General features: G+C 40.1%; 3 protein-coding genes across 5 annotated transcripts; all 3 read right to left on the bottom strand.

Moving 5' to 3' along the window:
- Positions 1–4,899: 4,899 nt before the first annotated feature.
- Positions 4,900–11,371, bottom strand: eva1bb (eva-1 homolog Bb (C. elegans)). Its single transcript, XM_046059747.1, has 3 exons — positions 10,924–11,371; positions 6,931–7,068; positions 4,900–5,803 (listed from the first exon to the last, which is right to left on the bottom strand). Exons 2-3 carry the CDS (start codon positions 6,995–6,997, stop codon positions 5,403–5,405), a joined length of 468 nt encoding a protein of 155 aa, XP_045915703.1. The 5' UTR covers positions 6,998–7,068; positions 10,924–11,371; the 3' UTR covers positions 4,900–5,402.
- A 1,898-nt stretch (positions 11,372–13,269) lies between these two features.
- lsm10 (LSM10, U7 small nuclear RNA associated) lies at positions 13,270–15,208 on the bottom strand. Its single transcript, XM_046059688.1, has 2 exons — positions 15,065–15,208; positions 13,270–14,634 (listed from the first exon to the last, which is right to left on the bottom strand). Exon 2 carries the CDS (start codon positions 14,594–14,596, stop codon positions 14,183–14,185), a length of 414 nt encoding a protein of 137 aa, XP_045915644.1. The 5' UTR covers positions 14,597–14,634; positions 15,065–15,208; the 3' UTR covers positions 13,270–14,182.
- A 662-nt stretch (positions 15,209–15,870) lies between these two features.
- oscp1a (organic solute carrier partner 1a) lies at positions 15,871–21,515 on the bottom strand. Of its 3 annotated transcripts, none has more exons than XM_046059685.1 (11): positions 21,302–21,515; positions 21,113–21,142; positions 20,339–20,493; positions 19,793–19,960; positions 19,521–19,601; positions 19,339–19,442; positions 18,390–18,518; positions 18,235–18,289; positions 16,735–16,883; positions 16,595–16,655; positions 15,871–16,301 (listed from the first exon to the last, which is right to left on the bottom strand). In XM_046059685.1, exons 1-11 carry the CDS (start codon positions 21,411–21,413, stop codon positions 16,179–16,181), a joined length of 1,167 nt encoding a protein of 388 aa, XP_045915641.1. In that variant the 5' UTR covers positions 21,414–21,515; the 3' UTR covers positions 15,871–16,178. The 3 variants fall into 3 exon arrangements, with proteins under 3 accessions (XP_045915641.1, XP_045915643.1, XP_045915642.1); XM_046059687.1 differs by having other exon boundaries at positions 21,268–21,397; XM_046059686.1 differs by lacking the exon at positions 21,113–21,142.
- Positions 21,516–23,293: the final 1,778 nt, after the last annotated feature.

Below are 23,293 nucleotides of genomic sequence, written 5' to 3'. Positions count from 1 at the left end.
AGGGTGACAAAATAACCATAAAGCATTGCAGGGCTTCAAATAATGATTAATTATTGATAAATCTGCCAATTATTATTTAACTTTGTCTATAAAATGCCACAAAGGAGTAAAAGAGGCACATTATGTCATATTTCCTAAGCTCTACATTTTTCTTTTTGCAGAAAATCTTCATTTGTAAAGCAACTACTAACTAAAGCTGTTGTGGCAAAGTAAAGAGTACAGTATTTCCCTCTGAAATGTAATGGAGTAGAAGTACAAGAGTGTAAAGTGTACATACCTCATTTGTACTTGACTACCACTTACTATTTATAATCAAAATGTAAACTGTGATGTGAGCCAGGCACATCGGCTTTCAGCTACATCTTTTTTTAAAGAGGTAGTATTATGCTTTTTGGCTTTTTCACTCTCCTTTATTGAGTTATATACACTACTCAAAAAAATAAAGGGAACACTTAAACAACACAATGTAACTCCAACTCAATCACACTCCTGTGAAATCAAACTGTCCACTTAGGAAGCAACACTGATTGACAATCAATTTCACATGCTGTTGTGCAAATGGAATAGACAACAGGTGGGAATTATAGGTAATTAGCAAGACACCCCCAATAAAGGAGTGGTTCTGCAGGTGGTGACCACAGACCACTTCTCAGTTCCCATGCTTCCTGGCTGATGTTTTGGTCACTTTTGAATGCTGGCGGTGCTTTCACTCTAGTGGTAGCATGAGACGAAGTCTACAACCCAAACAAGTGGCTCAGGTAGTGCAGCTCATCCAGGATGGCACATCAATGCGAGCTGTGGCAAGAAGGTTTGCTGTGTCTGTCAGTGTAGTGTCCAGAGCACATAGGCGCTACCAGGAGACAGGCCAGTACATCAGGAGACGTGGAGGAGGCCGTAGGAGGGCAACAACCCAGCAGCAGGACCGCTACCTCCGCCTTTGTGCAAGGAGGAGCAGGAGGAGCACTGCCAGAGCCCTGCAAAATGACCTCCAGCAGGCCACAAATGTGCATGTGTCTGCTCAAACGGTCAGAAACAGACTCCATGAGGGTGGTATGAGGGCCCGACGTCCACAGGTGGGGGTTGTATCAGCAGTTCCTGCAAGAGGAAGGCATTGATGCTATGGACTGGCCCACCCGTTCCCCAGACCTGAATCCAATTGAGCACATCTGGGACATCATGTCTCGCTCCATCCACCAACGCCACGTTGCACCACAGACTGTCCAGGAGTTGGCGGATGCTTTAGTCCAGGTCTGGGAGGAGATCCCTCAGGAGACCATCCGCCACCTCATCAGGAGCGTGCCCAGGCGTTGTAGGGAGGACATACAGGCACGTGGAGGCCACACACACTACTGAGCCTCATTTGGACTTGTTTTAAGGACATTACGTCAAAGTTGGATTAGCCTGTAGTGTGGTTTTCCACTTTGATTTAGAGTGTGACTCCAAATCCAGACCTCCATGGGTTGATAAATTTGATTTCCATTGATAATTTTTGTGTGATTTTGTTGTCAGCACATTCAACTATGTAAAGAAAGGAGTATTTAATGAGATTATTTCATTAATTCAGATCTAGGATGTGTTATTTTAGTGTTCCCTTTATTTTTTTTGAGCAGTGTATCTTTTTTTGTGCATGTAATAGGTTTGCAAAGTGAAGTCCAGCCCAAAGGGAGTTCCCATATTCCCCAGAAAACTCTGCTATGAAATGACTGAACAGCTTGTCTGTAGTCCAGCCGTTTACCTTTCATCCCTGTGATGTCACAGGGATGAAAGCATGCGCCTCATATATTGCACGCCAAGCAGCTACTCTGACACGCCCTCGAAAACACCGGTGGAAAAACACTGAACTGCAGCACACACCTCCTCTCCCTTCCAAAAACCAACTATCCTCCAGGCAGTCAATGGACATAAAGTTGTTAGTGTGATGTAGAGACAGAGCTCAGTTAAAACTTCATAGATGAAAGATACATTTGTTACAGATTAATAACCCACCACTCTCAAACTCTTGCTCCAGTCTATGTTGCTAAACTGGTTGGAAACATTACCCACATTAGTTTACCGACTTCTTACTCACCCGCCCTTCTCTGCTTCTGATTGGCTAGTAGTCCCTAACTAGGAACTGCGCATGTGCAACTCCCAACAAAGATCATATAGAGGCAAGATGTATCACTCCATAGCTAAAAGGAAGCGTTCAACACGGTGAAAAGAGGAGCTGCAGCATTGTGAAGTATGAAAAAAATATGGTGTTTTTTGAAAATTAAACCATGTAAAACTGTTCTGGTACAACCCATTAATAAGATTTTGAACCTGAAAATGTATAATACCACCTCTTTAAAGCTGTCATCAGTTCAGAATCATGTTTATAACCAAATCCCCAACACTTTCAAGGTGGCAAAACAATGTTAAATATCGTACTTTATCTGTTAAAGAGGGACCAAAGACAAGTGTAACAGAATGAGCGCACCATGAGGTCACGAGTGTCTCATGTCAGTATTGAGAGTTGTCTCTAAAATAATAAAATAATCTCGCACTCAGCCAGCAACACTGGACACAAGCACTCCTGTTGTATCATAACCCGCCTTTTCATGGATACTGGAGGAAAATCCAGCCAACAGAAAATGAGATCGTCCCCTGGGACATCGCTTGGATCCACTTGGGGAAGCTCTGCATTGGTAATTTCTACAGTACAGCTGAGGTAAATGGCTCTTTCATAGCCCCAAACAGACACGTCTTCAGCATAGAGAGCTGCAGTGCTGGAGCTGAAACTGGGAGAGAAGGTGATGGGAGCTGTGGGAAATATGAACAGGCCCTGTTAAATAGAAACACAGGAAGTGATGGAGTCAGAGAGACAAACTGGGAGAATAGTGGAGGGTTTCTGTGGGAAGCTGACTTCTCTGCTGCATCCAGTAGTTTCACAGCAGGGCTTCAACTAATGACTGTTCTCCTTTTTGATTAATATACAGATTATTTTCTTGAATGATCGTTTGGTTAAATGCTCGCCACAAAAACACAGAAAGTAAGGTACTCACTCAAGTACTTTACTTTAAGTACAATTTTCAGGTACTTTGACTTGAATATTTCCATTTCTACTAATTTATACTTCATACTTTATACACTACATCTCACAAGCAAAAACTTTTTACTCCCCTACATGTATTTGATCGCTTAAATTACTCTCCAGATTTAGTTTGATTTGAATAAAAATTCTTTTATCCAAAATAAAATCAACAAATAAATTATGATCTTAACCTATATTATAGATTAGGATAAAAACTCTTTGATCCCGAGGAGGAAATACACAAGCTACCCAGCAGATAAAATATACAAAGTAGTTAATTCAATTAAAGTGAAGTACACATTAATGAATCAATAATTATAATCTGATAATATAGTCTGCATAATGAGTACTTTTGGTACATATTTTGATGCTAAAACTTCTGTACTTCTACTTAAGTAAAATGTTGAATGCATGACTTTTACTTGTAACAGAGTAACTCGGTGGTATTAATACTTTTACTTAAAGCCCCCCTCCAGTGTATTTTGACATTAGTTGTATTTGACATAGTTTGTCAAAGATTTTTTGACAAATAACTTAATTTTGTGCTCAAAGTTAAGTCATACGTCATTCGACAAGCTTGCGCAGGCGCATTGTCATGCCTCTTTAAAAAACTGCCACGCCGTCACGGCTCGTTAAGTCAGAGCATAAAACCAATAAACATCGTTGTGAGCTAGCTAACCAATTTATCATGTAATTTACTTAGAACTTACAGTAGGTCTAACTGTTGGTTTGTCTTTCTAGTTTAGTTAGTTAAGTTAACTAAGTTGTAGTTAGCCAGGTGTAGTTAGCTAGCATAGTTATTGCAGAAAGTTGGCTTCTTTTTATTTTTTAGTTTACTCCTCTTGGTTTAGTGTGCTGTTCATTTTCAATATGGCATTTGTGCGTGCGGTGTTGGAGGACAGATGACAGAAAACACGTCGCACTTTCACCTGCCACCGTCTTACATATATATATATACTGTATATATACAGTCTGCAACATTAATTTTACTTTTACTGACGGCTGTTTTACATTATTTTTCCATTAATAACCATCTCCGTTTGTGTTTATCATCCTCAGTCATGGTTCTTTTGTGCGCCAGCCCTGCTTTGTACGTACGCACCATTTATAAATGAGACCCCTGGACCCTTTACATAGGCATTCTCGGTGGGCCCTGCCCCAGATGCACGGCTACTGATTTTAGTATTTTTTGGGGCCCTCCTCACATGAGGGCCCTCCATACTCAGTCACCTTTGTTTGGGGGAGAGGGAGTCAGAAAATGCGGAGGGTACTGTAATTTGTCTTTTGGCTGGAGGTAAAGGAAAGTACAAAATAACTTTTTTCTCATCCTAAATATGTATTTTATTTAATTTGAAATGGTTGTACACAATTTCATTAAACAAGTTTATCTAATTTAACACTTAGGCCTATTGTTTTGACATGTTGTGGGTAAGGTTTGCAGTTTTTAGCCAAGCTAGCTACATGACTGTTAGGATGGCGATGTTCGACCAGTCCACTACTTTGGTCCAGACTGAAATGTCTCAACAACTTTTTGACGGATTGTCATGAAATGATGTACACTCAGTCATGGTCCCCTCAGGATAAATTGTAATATCTTTGGTGATCCCTGACCTTTCATGTTGTGCCATCTTAAGCACTCCATACTTACACTTTCTATTTTGAGTGCATAAGTGCGTTCACACTGATTATAATAGCAGAATGCAGCACACTGTAATTACCTGGATGTTGGACGCTGGAGACTTCTCACCGTCAGTGGTCACCATATTGGCTATGCAGTGAAAGGAGAGGGAGCACCAACCTATCTTCAAACATGTGAAACTGGTGACTGAGGACGCTGCAGCAGTTTGGATTGTAAAAGTACGTTCATTTTTATTCATTCTTAATACAATTCAATTGAAGTCAATGCAAGCCAGCAAACATTTTGGAAAGTGACAGTAGCGGTTGGATGTTAGCGATAATGATCAGCCCGGTTACAATTTGCCATTTAAAAGAAGAAGCTGTCAAAAGCTGTAATAGTCAGGTAAGTGCACAACAGCAGTGTTTGACTTGAGACACTACCCTACGCAAGTAGGCATAAGGACACAGTGTACACAGTGTACTACATGTAGCCTAAGTGTACTAATGGAAGTATCCGAATTGAGACACAGCACAAGTCTTGTTTCTGAATGAAAAGAGGAGTTAAAAGAAAACATTAATAACCCCTGGGAACATAAGGAACATAAGGTTCAGCCTTCCTAATGCAGTCCCTTATTTCTATATTGAACACTTGGGGTCACCACACAATGTTCTGTGTATGTCCAGCCCTTTTCAGTCTGTAAGGTGGGTTTTCAGGGAACAGTCAAAGTGTCTGTTAGTGGTAATGCACTCTTCCAATAGTCCCCGTCCCTGTGACCAGGATGTCCGGTTGTCCATTTCTCCAGATCTCCCTGACGATTCGTTCCCTCTCCTCCAGACGCCGCGCCTTCTCCAGCTCCTCGGCTGACGTGAACACGTTCACGCTCCTCAGAGTACCGTTGGAGTGGCTGCTGCGATCACTCACTTTGGGGATCCTCGCCTCCTCTGCAACACTCTCATCCTCTTCATCCTCCTCTTCCTCGCTGGACTCCTTCAGCTGTCTCCTCTCGGGGGAAGGGGGAGGCCTGCTGCGACGGCGAGTCCTGCAGGCGATGCCGGTCACCAGGAGGCACAGTGCCATGAGCAGGCCGAAACAAACGCCCATCATGAAGTAGAGGGCGAAGCTCTCTGGATTGGCTGTGTGAGCAGAGAAACACAGTGGACACAGTGGTTTTAATGAAAGTAACATTTCAACTGGCCTATTTTATTTTTCCATTTTTTGCTAGGCTACTATTCGCCTCTTTCGCCCGCTTTTACTTCACTACATTTATCTGAAAGCTACAATTACTAGTTACAAAAAATACTTTGTTTAAGATTAAACCAGTGTTTTTCATTGCAAAAGAGCAGTCTATTTTGGGCCCCTCGTCACATTTTAGATGTCTATGAGTTGTTAGCAGTAACACCAAAGAGACATTTCCCTCCCCGACCTGCTCAGATGGCTTAATTTAAATAACAGTTTGGGGCTCAAAGGGCAAAATTATCCAATAGTTCACTAAAAAAGCAAAGATTTGTAACAAAACTTTGTTTTTTCATTTTTACACTGAATTAATCTTCTCACAATCCCTCAGAATCATCTTGTGACCCCCAAGTTGGTAACCACTTGACTGAACTTCCCTAAATTATAGAAGTAGTTAAAACTAGGTCTAGCTCTTAAAGCAACAATAAACAAACTTAGCTTAACATAAAGACCAAAAACAGCAAGCCGTGCCCGTCGGAAGGTAACAAAATGTGCTTACCAGCAATTTGAAAAAACAAACTTTAAAAAGGAAAACTTGTCATCAGCGTACCATGTAATCTTTGGAGACTCCAGGAAGTTATTGGAAGAAAGAAATAGTCCAGTCCAGTAAAACTACAAGTTGTTGTTTTTACATCAATTCTTTTTTTTGTACTGATTAAACAAAGAGAACAAATGTGTTAATTAGTGAGCTTTAGAGGTGCTACTAGTCGAGTTTTCTTACCACTGGCTAGTAGTTTCCCCGTTTGCAGTCTTTGTGGTTGCTGGCGATAGCTTCATATTTGGCGTACAGACATGAAAGTGGTATCTTCTCATCTAACTCTCAGCAAGAAAGTACTTTAGGCCTGAGAAAGTAAAACTATACAGTATTTGGTAGGAAATATAGAAACAATTTAAAATCTAAATTTTGTGTTGGGCAATTTAGTTATTTTTCTAAATTTCTAACACTGGTTATCATCTTGTGACCTCATTAAAGGGAGTCGTGCGCCTGAGGTTGGGAACCACAGTTACAGACGCACTGAGTTTTTACCTTTGATGTGAGCATAGGTCGCCATGCTGTTACTGAGCAGCTCCATGTCTCGTTTAACAGGCTCCATCCTTGGATTCAAATATCTACCATCTCCAGGACTTTCTTTTAAACTGCTGAACTATCCACCAACGACTGAGCCTGTCACAAACAAACACAAGCGGACAGTTAGTATATACATCTCAATCTGATTTAATAAGAAACAATAGTTTCACTTTCAAACCCACCAGGGAAGTCTGAGCTCATCCAAGATGCCAAAGGCGTGACAAAATTCCTGTGATTTAAACGAGTGTCGAAGGTCAGTAGACGAGGACATTGTGTTCCTCATAAGTGTTTTACACTCAGGCCTGCGGTGAGGACACGGGGGCCCTCTGTGTCCGACAGGGATGTTTATATTTATGACATCAGGGCCTGAGGAGGCTCTTTTCTGGCATCCAGGAAACGGGTTGTTTATGCTCTATTTTCCCACAGAAAAAGTGGCTTGACAGATGCATGCACGTGTTGCTTGGATTTTGAATTGTGTTTCCACTGGGAGAAACTCCAGCTAATAACAAAATGTTATTACAAACAAAGTATGTTTTCGTTTTGTTTTGTTGCCATTGTTTGTCCGTCTCTGAGTTTTGAATGATGGTAAGGTTTGAAGCGTTTATAAGTTTATAAGTAACTACTAGCTTTATTAATCGTTAATAAATCATAAATGTATAACACCTTAAGGATCAGATGACCAGAATAATTTTTTCCACATTGTGATAATCCTTTTTTGCGGGTTTTTATCTTTTCTGTTTGTTATAAATGTTGGATATCTGTTAATAAATTCTCATTGGTTTCTATCTTTTGTGCTACAAATGTTAATAAGATTTAATAAAGGATTGTTACAATATCCTCCTTAAATCTTTATTGCAAAAAGAGAAATAAAGTGTACATGGGACATGAAGAACTATACAGAACTTTGATTCGTGCAAAATCACATATTGCACAAACACATTTTGTAATATGGTTAGTTTGCTGTCCATGTAGAGTGAACTAGTGTTGTTTATATAGTCTGATAATCCAACACATCTTTGTAGTAGCATCCATGTTGTCCACATTCCGACTTATGAAGTCGGAGAAATGACTTCACAACTCGGGAAATCCGAGGAGCAGGTGAATGCACTGTGAGGCGCTTGCTGAAATTTGCAACCCTCGCCACTAGATGCCAATAAAGCTTACACAATGAACCTTTAGTACATTGTTTATTAATAGATTTTGGTCCAGATGTCCTGCAGCCCTTTTGTCACACTGTCCATTATTGGAAAAGTTGTCATGATGAAGTAAGGAAGTATCTAAAAAGACAAAGCAGGTTTTGTGCTGGAGATTTTTCACAACCTGGCAGCCCAAAAGTTGTTCGTATTAATGGCTTAGTACGGATCTATAAAGCATTAGTAAATTATTTGTTAACATTAATAAAGCCCTTAGTTACAACTTATAAACAATTTACAAAGGGTGCCTTATGAGAACGTGATATTAAAATAATGTACAAACAAGACAAAAGCACCATCCCAATAGTAGAGCCAATAGTTGTTGAGAGTTATCGACCAATAGATGGACATCACGGCTTGCTAAAAATTCAACAGTAATATGTCCTTCCAGGATTTACTTCTATGTTTTTGGTTATTAGGGTGAACGCAAGAGCGTGAGAGTCTCAAATGTTAGATGAGGCTTAAGTGGGGGATTTAGTATTAAACCCTGTCACAGATGGTCCCACGGTTACAGTAAAGCTTGATGTAAACATGATGACATGATTTCCCACCCCCTCACATTCCCTGTCATTACAACAACAATGTGCGTGGGAGCAGAATGTTTTTCTTTCTGGTGCTTTCTCTCCAGGGAGAGCGAAATCGTGCCCTGCTCCAATCACTGCCACTGGGGGCTTGAGTCGCTCCCACCCTGATCTTTATCCTGGTGATTCTTGGCAGACCCTGTACACTCTGAAGGGGGGGCAATTACACTAGTAGTTGCTTTAGTGGCTCACTCGAGGTCCATTGACTCATGGGAACCAGTGGGTCTCAACCAGTGCTGCCTTCTGTTCGGCATTTAACTCACAGACAGAAGAAGCACGACTCCATCTGCACCCTCAATTGGCAGCCCGCAGACCTTAACAACATAAGTGGTTTTGGTTCAGCTGGTGTAAAAGTTCAAATGTTTATTTTAATTAAAGACTGGCTTTTACACCCAGATGTTCTACATGCCCACCAGACTGTTGATCAGCATTTATCACACTGCACATATTATCTTCTTATGAAGTCATATTTCTGTAATTTGAGTCTTTAAAGGAATAGTTCAACATTTTGGGATGTATTTACTTTGTTGCATTTAGTATAAACACTGGGTAACAGCCAGCTTTCTCTGTCCAGAGGTACAATTTCTGCCAACTGTTTAGAGATTTGAAAACAATTTGCTGTTTTTATATCCCAAAATATTTCTTGAATCAGCTCCCAAGCATTTGCTCCGGACCAATAAATAATTCACATAAACCCCAGTAAAACTTCTATTTCTTGTATGTTTCCATTCTTTATGCTAAGCTAACTGGCGGCTGGCGGTAGCTTTATATTTGGTGGGCAGTTTCAAGAGTGGTATCAATCTCTCTAACTCTTGGCAGTGAAGTGAACAATTTCCATTTATAGTTTTTAGTGGCCTTAAGACATAAAAGTTTTAGGAAATATGGTAAGCTAAGCTTACTGGATGCAGCTTCACATTTAGAGAATGGTATCGATCTTTCCATCTGACTCTTGGCAAGAAAGCGCAAGCATAAACACAGAAGTGCAACAGTCTGCGAGTGCTGTAAGACTATTTCTACTTGTTTCCAATGTGAATCTATTGTTTCATTGCAAAATCAAGTTTAATTTGTCTTGATTTTAGTGCAGTGACCTGTTTTATTCTTTCACATTTTAAGCTCCAGATACTTATTTCACTGGAAGCTTCATGAAACAAGTTGATTTTTTTCTGAAAACAGGTGCAAAATATTCTATTTATTTCTTGTTTTAAGAAAAGAAGATTTTAGAACTTAATTACAGACAGAAGGGATGAGATGGAGACTGTAGTGCCAAAATCGACTATTTGTGCAACCAACACTAATTATTAGTTTACAAAATTGTGTCCTCGTAGAAGTGCTCACTCGTGTCCTGCTTTGTCACTTGCAGAATAACACTATACATTTATTTTTATGCAGAACTCCACAGAATTTCAGGCAGTTTGTGGTGAAGTTTGTCTGAGCTGGAAGCACCACACAAATACCAGAGGGAGACAAATGTCCGTTTTTTTGCAGCCGCAGTCTTGGGCAGACAGATTTAACACCTAACATTTCCAGACATGTCCAATAACTTCTCGACTTTACTATACACATGCAAAGCAAGGCAGCTGTAGCTGTTTATGTAACCCCATAAAATGCACTGCCGTTCAACCCTCCCACACTTCCTGCTTAGATAATCCTTTTTAAGTCAAAAGATGGAACTTGAAACCATACAAAATAAGACTTTTTCTTTTACAGTAGTAAACCCTGCTTCCAATAAATGTTTCTGGACTCTCAGACAGGGAGTTCCTGTCAAAAATACTACCATTAAACACAATAGAAATTGAATAAAAAAGGTCTCAGAAAACAAGCTGTGAATTCATATTCAAAGTGTTGGTGATTTTTGGCATGTTGTTGCTACTACACCTATAAAGAATTTTATAGTTTTTGTGGCATTGTAAAGAACATGGTGCATGCCCTTCTAATAAACTAGTTGTTGCCTTGTTTATTGCCTGACAGCAGAGCAACAACAGTATATTTAGGAAGACCCTTGTGAAAATGTAAAAATGTTTAAAAATCTGAGTGTAAAAAGGCCTGAGAGTCCATCTTCCTGACAGAAGGCTCCTGTAATGTGCAATAAAAGCTTGAATTACATGAAAATTAAACATTTTTTGAAGAAAAAAAGAGTAAAAGATAAATATAAGCTCATCTGTCAGACCATCACTCACCTTGGTCCTGGATGGGAGATACACAGCTGGACGAACACAAAGATTCCACTGAAAAACAAAGAATTTAGATCCAGACCTGGTCTGTCAGCCAACACGTGGATTAGATCCCATAATGTGGACTGGGAAGCAGTGGGAGGTTGTTGGTCACTCAGTGTTCGTGACAGAGGAGCTGATGTTGCTGCTGGACTGCCAGAGAGGGAGCAGCCCTCTACTATGATCCACTCCCTGTCATCATTCAGAGGAGGAGGACCAGCCAGAAATGCTCCAGACTAGTGTTGAGGAAGGAGGTATTTCCTTTTCCTGAGAGATTTGTGAAACATGCATGAACCCCTGGCATCTGACTCCAAGATAAAAGCCCCAAAATGCAGGTAAACCACACTGTAGAGTCCTCACTTATCTAGAAATCACCCTTTACTGGAGTTATTCTGCCTCTGTGCAGATTTGAGCCGCACTGCTGACCAGAGGGAGGTGATCTGTCCTCCGCTGGCCACAAACAGTGAGGTCTGTTCACTGTTAAGCCAGAAGGGTGGAACAGGAAATAGCTAGTCGGCTGCCATGGGCACAGGGCCGCAGTGCTTCGGGGGCTTGTGGATTAATTGAGCTCTTTGTATTTTAATCTCAACGTCGAGGGAGGGGAAAAAGGAGCCAAAAGAGTTTATTAAGCAAACAGTAGAGCTGCACGCAGCGCAGACCAGCAGGTGCTATCGTTTTCTGGAGTAATTAAGTACATTTACTCTTGTAGGCTACTGTGAAACTAAGAGTATTTCTATTTTATGCTAATTTATACTTCTCCTCCATTACATTTCAACATTTTTGTCTATTTTAATTTGCATCTTCGATAGCCTATTGTTTATACTCTTGTAGTGCATGTTTATGTGTTCTTAGTGTGGTCTGCCTTAGAAAAGACATTTTAATCTAAAAAGACTTTTACCTGGATAAATAAAGGAAATTTAAGTGAATTAAAGTATAATATACGATGCATTCGTATAAATGCATCCAGGTCTAGTTGGGGCCCCTTGTTACAATTCAGATGTCTGCAGTGAAATTGCCCTCGTGATTTATATATTATATTGTATGTCATTAAATTGTTATTACTCGTGTATTGAAAATAGCAGTTTATTGTCGAACCCAATCAAGATGGAGCTAGTTCATCAGATAAATTTGAGGGGTCCAGAGATGATTAACGTGAGAGGAAAGAAGACATCTTGCTAATATATGTAGTTTCACTTAGGTTTTAAAAAATGAAAGCAGGACTTTCAATATGTGTGTTAGTATTTTACTGAAGTACAGGATGTGAACTCTTCTTTGACCACAGGTGCAGTATTGTAAAAGAACTGTTTATGCGGTTGAGCCGCTGTAAAGTGCTATTCTGAGTTTAGTGAGTGTTGATGTGGCACTTGGCCGTGTTTTTAGCAAAGCAGTAAGCAGTCATTATGTGGGCTGCTGTCATTCAAACGCGCTCAAGGTTAGTTTTTAAAGCAGTCAAGAGAAAAATATGTCCCTAAAAACACACCGAGGCCACAGCCAAAACAATGATCCAACCGCCAAGGGACATTCCTGTGTGCATATTGCTCTCAATTTAATGGTGTTTCGCTCAGTTTAAATGACATGGCTGGTGAATTCACTCCGATCCATCCACAGTGGAGGGTTTATCTGCACCAGCTGCCTCCGCCTGTGTTATGTCAGGCCTGTCCTCTTCCTGACTCTGTGTAGGAATAACATACCCCATTGCAAATTCCTCAAATTCCCCAAACGTATTTGTGTATCGGGAGAACACTGGGTCGGCAGTTTCCAGGCGAAACACTCTCTGCCTTTCACCGGCTCTGCTCGTTTCCATTGGCTGAATGGCATCTCATTCTGCCCCGGCTGGATGTCACAGGAGGAGAGTGACTGTGATGCACGCAGCGGGGATGTTTGTGAGGTGGAAGCTGTGGAAACATGACTGCTTGTTTTTCCCCTCCACCAGACTGGCACTGATCATGACTAATGTTTTCCTTGCATATGGGCAGTTGTTAACTTTGGGCTGGTTTCACAGACAGACAGATGGGCTTTGTGGTGCATGCCAGGATTTGCTAAAGAGCAAATACACAGACACTCTGGTCCACACCACTGTTAATTGTAATATTTTCCATTTAATTTTAATAAAGCGGTTATGTGCTGGAACAGAGATGTTTGAGTTCATTTTAAATATCTTCATTCATAATTCTTGTATGTATTTCAAAAACTTGTTCTGACTTCTTAAAAAAGAAATTTAGGATGGTTGTTTTCTATCATTTACAAACCTCAAACAAAATTACAAAAACACAAAGACAGTGTTCAACTCATTAACTGATGAACACACTGATATCAATTTATCTGTGCAGCTTTATTGGTTAAATAACAAGAAATACAAAGATACTGTGTGTTTGAGGTATTTTAGAAAGAGTCGCCATTATATAGTTTGTCCATCAGAGAGAACTGACAAGATTATTTTTCAACTTTAAAAATGTCCCACTCAGTAGATTTCTTGCTCACAAGTCAAAGGTCAAGTGTAGAGCTCCAACAGTTAGATGATTCATCAATTGACATAAAATGAATCTGCAACTGTGTGATTAATCGTTTCAGTAATTTTTAGCTGTTCTATGGTTTCACAAATGGTAAATTTGGATTTTAGACTGTCAGTCACGCTTAAGACATTAAAAGACATCATTGGGTTCTGGGAAAGTATAAAGACAACGTTTTACCGTTTTGACAAGACAATATTAAACAGATTAATTAATAATGAAAACAACTGCTACTTGCTGTCCTAGTTATATGTTTATGTACAAAAATGAGTTTTAGACAATGATTGGTATTAGATTTTTAAACTCTCACTTAGTGTTTCTGGTAACAGCGTCAAATATCCAGAATCGTTCAGGCTATTACTGCCAACCTTTTCAGCTTGTGACCCCATAAAATTAATCAATGTCAACTTGTGACCCCTCCTCACAAGTCATGGCCTTCGTGTCCATATGAGTTGCGAGCAGTTCAACCAAAGTGGGTTTTTCTTCTAAGATTTCATTTTAAGGATTTCACAACAAAAAAAGAGAAAAGAAAAAAAGCCACAAAGTATTTTTATGTAACCTTTCTGGTCACTTTAATCATTTTGTGTAAACAGCTGACGTGGTGTGATGCATGTCCTCAAATAAGAAAAACTTCCTGTTGCCTCAAAGTATTTTTAGACTAGTCTTGCACAAGCAGTACCCAACTCAGTTTTGTATTCTTCTATGAAAAAAAAAAGTTATTTTGTGTTCTTGGCGTACTCTCTTCTGCCTCCTCCGTGACTGGCAAAGTTGCGGACTCGGTGGATCTTGGCCAGCTGGCTCTGCATGGTCTTTATTATATCCATGTGGTCTGGGATGTGAACGTAGCGGACATTCCTGCCGGTGATAAACAGGTCCTGCAGCTGGGTGAGCTGACCCCGTCTGTCCCGGTACAGCACATCCTTCAGACGTATGTTCATGAAGGCGTCCACGTTGACCACGCATCCCCGTGCCGTGCTCTCGTTCTTCAGGTCCACCGTGGTCACCTCTCCCTGCAGGCCTTGCAGCAGGACCACCATGCTGTTCTCTGCGATTGTGCGCTCCCGGACGGAGTTGATAACTTCAATTGGCCCTGAGCCTGATGGTGGGGATTCAGTTTCCTGTGACTGCATAGCCACTGATGAAGAGGGTCTCCAGAGATCAGGGACACCTGCAGAGGATCAGCAAAATGTCATTCAAATCATTAGCGAAACTAAATTGCTATTTGTTTTTTTCCATTGTTTGTCTACAGTATGTATGATATCGGTCTGTGAGCTGAGCCTTGTTGCCATGCTGTGCCGAAAACTAATTCCACTGGTCCTGCTTGGGCAATACTAGCCTTATTAACATTATAATTATTAACACAATTTAGCAGCGGAATTAAAGTAACAGTCAAAAAACAACATAATTATAGACGGATATTACAGGGGAGTTAACTAATTTAAAAGTCTCTCCCAAATAAACAGTTTTATATTAAGACACTGGGACGTTACAAGTCCAATTAGCAAGCTTCACTGTTAACGTTAGCTTTAGCTTTAGCACCAAGTACGACAGAGCCTCTAGAAAGCACATATCATACATTTGTTCGGTGTAACATTTACCTGCATTGATTAAGACTTTTTTTCATGTGGAAAAACCCTGAACACCAAATACTTTAAGTTGGAGATAAACCGTTTAAAGATGTAAACAAGTTGGTTTTCCCGCAAGAGGTTCGAACCAGGAAGAGCAACGTGATGACGTTTCACTGTACGTCACATTTTTACCACAGAACGAGAGCGTCCTCTACAGGCTACTTCAGAAAAAACACACTAATGTACTGTAGAGGTTGAGTTTTTACACAAATAGCCTGTATGTTTAGAATCCCTGAATATATGATACAATTATAAAACTTTGTATAGTAATTGTATATTAATTAATATGTCCCCACATTGTAATATACATTTATTTAACCAGGATAGGTCTCTTTACATGAGTGTCCTCGCCAAGATAGCAGCCAATCATTCAAAACATATAAGAAGAAATCATGAGGAATCAAATAAAATATTAAGAGAATCAAAATTACCATCACAAGGATCATGTAAAATTGATAAAATAACAATAAATATACTTTGTCAAAGAAAAAACATATTTAAAATTCAGAAAGAAATGTATTTCAAATATCCTTTGGGAAATTTGACATGCATCCACCGTATTTGCTTAAATCACCAGATCCAGAGAGAGAAAAAAAATATCTAATCATTCTTAACAATGAATGAACAACAGAGAAATTTAATATTAGGATTTAAAGATCCCTGCATCAGACGAAAAATTTAGTCTGACATGGTGTAAAAACAGAACACAAACAAAATAAATATGCATAAATGCTTTATTTAAAATATAACATGATTAGAAAACACATTATCAATATTAGTTCTTACAATTTGTGGTCCATTGATGTGATACTTTTCCAAGTACCATCCAAGTGCTACTAATTAAAAACATAGGTGAATACAATATAGGTTTTTGTCTCATATGAGTCGTACAGTATGAGTCACCGGTTATTTATCTCATTCTGTAATCTACTTCAGTGTTAAACAACTGCATATTTTACAGATTAAACAGAAGCTTCCATGACAGATAATGTGATGTTACCTGTGATAAAGACTCGAGAGAGTTAGTCAGTAAAGTTGAAACATTAAATATGTCTGACCATCTTATTGAAACAACACAACAGAGTCAGAGGTCGTCCATCATGGCCAACAGGTCGTCTCCTTTGTTGCTGCTGGGATTTTCAGGCTGCTGCTCGCGTTCAGCAAATTCTCCAGCGATTTGAGCCAGCGCAGATGCAGCCTGTTCATCCTGAATCAAACAACACCACAAACCTCTCAACTCTTCATATATTTATAATTAAGACAACCAGCGAGGTGGGCGTTATTAGGAGGGTGGCTATTATTTAGTTAACAACAGTCTATACAGGAAAAGTGTGAATTAATGTTATGAGCATATCCTCAAATACAAATTATTTTCATCAATTGCATGATGTGTCAGCCTAATAAGGTGTGTATTATTAATCTATAACATGCTGCAAGTCCCCTCTTAGGATTAGTTTCTTACAACTAAAAGCTTGTTGGCAACAGTCTACAACACCCTACCTGCATTGCTTGAATATTTATCACTCCAAACATGGACTCCTCAGCTCCACCTGAAGCTCCCCTATTAACCAAAGCCATATTAGTGGGAATAGATATTATAATAACTGCAGAGAATTAGAAAAGTAAAGAAAAGCACTCACGCCTCCTCCTCCTCCTCTTGGTCTGTAGTAAACAGGTTTATCTGAAAGCCAGTTTCAGCTTTGGGTATGTTCTCGGCCTTCATGCTGCCCATCAGACGAGCCAGCAGGTTAAGCTCCTCTTTGGCCAGCAGGTTGGGGGTGTCGTTTGTCTGCAGCAGGATGGAGGTGCACAGGGAGGTTATACATGAACAGGAAGATGGCCTCATGATAGAGAGTAAGTCATATGCAACCACATGCAAATAAACGTGAGTTGACAGAGAAATATGCAGTCATGGAAAAAGTATACAAATTCTTTACTTAGGGAAATAGTACCAACACCACATTGTAAAAGTAATAACAATTATAAGTCTTGCTTTCAAAATTGTACAAAAAGTACTCAAGATTACTTCATGCAAAAAAATGGTTATAAATATATCATTTGATGATTATTATTATTGATTTATTAATATGTAATCAGCATCTTAATGTTGAGGCGGTTGAGGAGGAGCTACTTTTAACCACTTTATATACAGTTGGGTTGTTTAATCTCTAAAAATGCATCACATTTCATAAGACGATCAAGTGGTTTGTATGTAAAGTCTTAATTTGCAAAGAAAGTAGTAACTTTAGCTGTTATGAAAATGTAGTGTGGCAAAAAGTGCCATAGCTCTCCCTGAAATGTAGTGGATTAGAAATATTTAGTAAAGTATAAGTACCTCAACATCATACTCAAGTACAGTAGTTGATAGTTAATAGTAGACTTAGTTACATTCCACCACCTATTTGAGTGTGTCCTTTATTCAGAAACACCAATGGAACTAATAAGACTAATGAGGGGCGGCTGTGGCTCGGGAGGTGGAGCGGGTTGTCCACTAATCTCAGGGTTGGTGGTTCTATCCCCACTCTGGGCTCCCTGGGCAAGAACTGAACCCCCAATAGCTCCTGGTAGTTACACCAGCACCTTGTGTGTGTGTGATCAGTGAATGAGAGAAAAAATTGTAAAGCGCTTTGGATAAATGAGGCCTTTAACCAGTTAATGAAGGCTCCCTTGCATTTAGGTGTTGCATTAGGCATGGACAAAGGGCAGTGGTGGTATGTAACTACCGGTAGGCTATGTACATTAACTCAAGTACTGTACATAAGCACAAAATTTAGATACTTATACTTAAATTGAGAGTCATTCTACCCGGATTTGACTTGTTGTTAGACCTGGGTTCAAATCCGGGTTGGATGACTGCTCTCGTCTTTTCGCAACATATGGTGTCAGAAGCGGGATGGCTTGCTGTGAGGTCATCGGAGGCATGCCCAGTATGTGAACCATATGAGGGACCCCCAGGATTGGTGTACACCTGTGTGAGGGACACCAGAGATGGGTGAAGCACTAGTGGGTGGGGGCACCCTGGGATGGGAAAAAGTATGGCGGGCCGATGTGTGAGGGACGCCTGTGTGCATGAAACGCAAGGGTGCCACATGAGCCTTTGGGCCCTTGAGACTGCCCTAGAAAACCCTCCATCTTATTACCTTGACAGAGGGGGCCTTGGATGTGTGTGTTTCCTCTGGATGCTTCACAGTGTATCTTTAGTTCATGAAACACAAAACACAGCAGCGTCATCAATATAAGCTATAGTATGTGTTGAACATTCATAATGGTGCCGCAGTATACATTTCACACACACATGTTCAAACCCAGCCTGATGACTCGGTCTCCATGCAGTTCAAAAGATCCCTCTCTGATGGGGCTGGTGTAACTTCCTCCTGTAGGGAACTCACTGCGTCTCACTTCTCTGCCCTTTCTGTCAAACGTCCTGTTGAAACAGGAAGCTGATGACACTCTGGCAGCCTTTACAGTTGCATCAGACATCACTAATATGTTAAATGTGGCTGTGTGTGAATGATGTCCAACAACCAAGGTTGGGTAGATTTATATTTAGCTGTGAAACAGTAAAACCTTACCCTGAGTCAAAGTAATTGTTGGCTAGTTGCGGCTCATAAATTGACACATTTGCATGCTAACATGATCACAATGATCACAAGTTGATGTCTAGCAGATATAATGGTTTACAGGTTTCACTATCTTAGTTTAGCGTGGTAGCACCTTTCATCCCTGTCTATGAGAAGCACGCTAACATTCGCTAATTGGTACCAAACACAAACTATAGATGCAGCAGCATTAGTTTTGCAAATATTTGGCACATAAACCAAAGTATAGGACAAATGGCGCAAGATGAAGAGTTATGGGATCCCCAAAGTCATTAAATTCATCCTTAGGGCAGCATGAATGTCTTTGCAAATTTTGTTTCACTCTATCTGGTAGATATACAGTATTTCACCAGTTAATTGAATTCTTTAAACATTTGGTGGTGCTTGATAAAATTAAGCGGATCACCAAAGTCATTGGGATTCATCCTCTGGGACATTTAATGTCTGCACCATTTTTTATGGCTATAATATCTTGTCACAAAATTTCAGTCTGGAACAAATTAAAGGAATGACCAACACTTTCACCCCTCAAGCCTAGCTGCTAGTGTGGTTAAACATTTAACATTCTGCTGTAAATATTAAATGCTAGTGGAATAGATTTCTATCACAACAAGTTTAGTACCATGTTGTTGCTCAGCTGCCTACCTAATAAGCCCTGGAACATCTGTCCCATGAGGAACTGGGCCTGATGTCGACAGAGCAAAACGTCCGTTGGGTTTCTGGACTAGATTTTTGAGGAAAAGTGACACCTAAGGGGAGGAAATGAAAAATAATTACAATTTTCATCTCACTCGTATGGAGGGATGAGTAAAAAGCAGAGGACTCACGCGAACATGCATGTCTTGAAGAAATATGAGCAGTGTTTGTCTAAGAAGCTGGAATTCACCCTCTGATAAAGGTGAGTAAACCTACAAGAGGAACAAAAACAGGTCACACAAGATTTATAAATAGGCACTGAAATCTGACAGATGGAATCTGGACTAACTTGCATAGGATGTACTATACACTGTATATGTAGTATATGTGACATTTCAACAAGGAGCATTCAGTAATGGAATATCATAATTTAAGGTTGATTTAATAACAGCTGTCAATATACCTCAATGATCTTCCTATGTGTCTCTTCCACTTGATGTACGACCACAGGAGTGTCTTTTACAAGTTCCCTGATGGTGTCTATGTGATTGTAAGAGATGAGCAGCAAGTCTTTTGGCCGTGGACAAAGGAAGACCTGATATTTGAAGGCCATGACCATCAGCTCATAAAGCTACAGGAGGAAAGAAAGAAAGAAGATATGAACATAAGAACACCCCTGCAATCAAACAAACCACTTCTTTGCCCCCTATCTCACCATGTTTCGTACATCTTTCTCAAGTAGCAAAACATAAACAGCCTTCGAGATTTAACCTGGTAAAATGCTGGAAACAAGGACTTGGTCATAAACATGTAAAAACCACTATTTACACTTCTTCAAAAGAAAAATGTTTAAATGTCATGTAATTTTAATTGTCAACATTCAGAGATCCGAATGACTTGCATGACAACTTTCCTATGAACACTTGTGACTTGACTCAGACATGCCCTTAATGTGAGCACGGACTTTCCCCCAAATATTTAGCATCTCTTTATGTTATCTTGTACATACCCTGTCCATGCTGGCCGGGTTCAACCTCATGATGGAGGCGTGCGCTAATCGAGTTAGCACTGTTTTCATTGTCCTGTGAGAATACAGCTGCTGAGGTTTGAGAAGTTCATCCATAAAGGCTTTACTAAACATGGTCCCAACTATGTCATTCAGAACTATAAATTGGGCAATAGACGAAAACAGAAAGGTGGTTAATGTATGGTTAATGGAAATGTTAGGTCTACAGCACAAAATAACACAGAGCTTGATATACAACTCTAGTACAATGTTTCTGGTCTAGCTGGTTGTCCTCATTGGGCTAGACTGCTTTACAGAGACAGAGAACAGTAATGAAGCAGTGGAGAAAAAATGGTTTGAGGTTTTCATTTTGGTGGGAATTAAAATTAGGACAGTGGTTCTCAAAGTGGGGACCCGGGGACTCCCAGGGGTCCTTGAGTGGGTTTCAGGGGGTCCCCAGCAAAAAGGGGAATCATTTATTTTCACTATAATTACATCCATAACACAGTGACAGAAAATATTTTTGTCATGGGTTTCATTCACTTTGTGTAATAAAAGTCAAAATCCTATCAGATGGGCAATCCTGGGACAAACTCTTTTCAAATAGGGGTGGTCTGATTTGTGTCAGTTTAGGGGTCATTCATGTGAAATTGTTTGAGAATCACTGATTTAGGGCAGTAAATTCTAGCGCTACTAATGTATCTCACGCTAATAGTAGACACTACGGGGCAGAAGGAGCTGACTAAACAATAATATGCACAAGTATGGTATGGATACCTCTTTTTCTGTCATTTTCTGACCACACTCCTGCATTCGAGTTAGGTTTCCCAAAGAAAGAAAACAAAGTAGATAGACTTGTTATTTGGGGTGTTGCACGTGAGCAATATGAGATGCACGTTTATAAACCGACTGGAGGCTAAACACGTACACACCTACCAAACCTGTCAGTTCTCTAGCTACCTCTACCTTTCTCTGAATTGTCCTCAGATGTGTTGTGAGCCTGCAGCCGTTGGTCCAGTATGTAAAGCATCTCTCCACCAAGATTAATGAAAACCAGGGGGAGAGTTCTCACAGACATCTTGCAAAGACAAAGACGAGATTAACTCCTGAAAGCTGACAAGTATAGAAGTAGGCGTTAGAAGAAGTTCAGCCCCTTGCAGATCAAAAGCACTCAGGTCATTTCAAAGACATTATCTGACTGTTCCTGTTGTGAATTGCCTCTGGGAACACATTGTCCATGCTAAGTCTTATCTAATCATGCTTCTGCAGATAACCTGTTGCACTAAGATGCAACAGGTGGTCAGGAAGAGGATCAGCAGAGGCCAGAGACCGGCTTATTGGCCAGGATAAGGATGATGCAACAGCACAGTGCAACCAACCACAGAAGGAGAACAGAGCTGTACTGTATGTGTAAATGCTGAATTTCTGGAAAAAGACAACAAAATCTACTGAAGAGTTGTGACAATAACAATAGATGCTAATATGAATGTAATGCCAAAGAAACCGATTACATTGCAATTTATAAAAATACTATGGCCACATGCATGAAGTAACCTAAACAAAGTATGTGGACTCTGTAACATTTCACCCATAAGTGATTGTAAAACATCCAAAAAATGTTATAAATGTTGCTATAACATCCTTTGCTCTCCTGGGGTAGCTTTCCACAAAATGTTGGAACCCACAAGAGCATTAGTGAGATTGGGTAATGATTTAGGGAGATTTAAAGAGCTGGCTCATTCCAGTTCATCTCAAAAGTTTTGGATGGGGTTCATTGTATTTTATGTAACACTCACATATACAGTAAATATGAACTCATAGCCAGAAGCCAGTTAGCTTAGCTTAGCATAGTTAGCTGTCTTTGCTGCTTGACTGGCAATTTCACAGTGATGACTCTCCAGGAAGTCACTGTTCTCAGTCATTAAATAGTCCAGCGCAAAAACCCTTTTAAACACAATTGTTTAAAACAAATACTATAGTGTGTTAATTAGTAAGCTTTAGAAGTGCTGGTAGACAGGTTTTGTTAAGTTTGGACACAGCCGGTTTAGCTTTCTCCTCCTGTTTCCAGAGTTTCTGCGAGGATAAATGGCTTGACCTGAAGACATGAGTGTGGTGTCAAACTTCTCATCTAACTCTCAGCAAGAGAGGCCCTAAAGTGTAGCTGTCTACATGGATATTACCTGCTGATATTTGCTGCAATATACAGTGCCTTGCGAAAGTATTCGGCCCCCTTGAACTTTTCGACCTTTTGCCACATTGCAGGCTTCAAACATAAAGATATAAAACTGTAATTTTTTGTGAAGAACCAACAACAAGTGGGACACAATCATGAAGTGGAACGAAATTTATTGGATATTTCAAACTTTTTTAACAAATAAAAAACTGAAAAATTGGGCGTGCAAAATTATTCAGTCCCTTTACTTTCAATGCAGCAAACTCTCTCCAGAAGGTCAGTGAGGATCTCTGAATGATCCAATGTTGACCTAAATGACTAATGATGATAAATAGAATCCACCTGTGTGAAATCATGTCTCCGTATAAATGCACCTGCTCTGTGATAGTCTCAGAGGTCCGTTTAAAGCGCAGAGAGCATCATGAAGAACAAGGAACACACCAGGCAGGTCCGAGATACTGTTGTGGAGAAGTTTAAAGCCGGATTTGGATACAAAAAGATTTCCCAAGCTTTAAACATCCCAAGGAGCACTGTGCAAGCGATAATATTGAAATGGAAGGAGTATCAGACCACTGCAAATCTACGAAGACCCGGCCGTCCCTCTAAACTTTCAGCTCATACAAGGAGAAGACTGATCAGAGATGCAGCCAAGAGGCCCATGATCACTCTGGATGAACTGCAGAGATCTACAGCTGAGGTGGGAGACTCTGTCCATAGGACAACAATCAGTCGTATACTGCACAAATCTGGCCTTTATGGAAGAGTGGCAAGAAGAAAGCCATTTC

Source organism: Micropterus dolomieu, linkage group LG09 (genome assembly GCF_021292245.1).
Source record: "Micropterus dolomieu isolate WLL.071019.BEF.003 ecotype Adirondacks linkage group LG09, ASM2129224v1, whole genome shotgun sequence".
NCBI classification, from domain to species: domain Eukaryota; kingdom Metazoa; phylum Chordata; class Actinopteri; order Centrarchiformes; family Centrarchidae; genus Micropterus; species Micropterus dolomieu.
Note: the sequence above shows the minus strand (reverse complement) of the source record. Positions and strands in the feature narration are given on the sequence as shown.

Excerpts from the sequence above, each read along its gene's own strand:
- oscp1a (XM_046059685.1), bottom strand. The coding sequence starts at position 21,413 with ATGTCTGTGAGAACTCTCCCCCTGGTTTTCATTAATCTTGGTGGAGAG. Across the intron at positions 18,290-18,389 it reads ATCAGGCTGGGTTTGAACAT|ATACACTGTGAAGCATCCAG; the intron begins GTGTGTGTGAAA and ends CATGAACTAAAG. Across the intron at positions 16,884-18,234 it reads CCAAGGCCCCCTCTGTCAAG|ACAAACGACACCCCCAACCT; the intron begins GTAATAAGATGG and ends ATCCTGCTGCAG.
- lsm10 (XM_046059688.1), bottom strand. The coding sequence starts at position 14,596 with ATGCAGTCACAGGAAACTGAATCCCCACCATCAGGCTCAGGGCCAATT.
- eva1bb (XM_046059747.1), bottom strand. The coding sequence starts at position 6,997 with ATGGAGCCTGTTAAACGAGACATGGAGCTGCTCAGTAACAGCATGGCG. Across the intron at positions 5,804-6,930 it reads GACCTATGCTCACATCAAAG|CCAATCCAGAGAGCTTCGCC; the intron begins GTAAAAACTCAG and ends CTGCTCACACAG.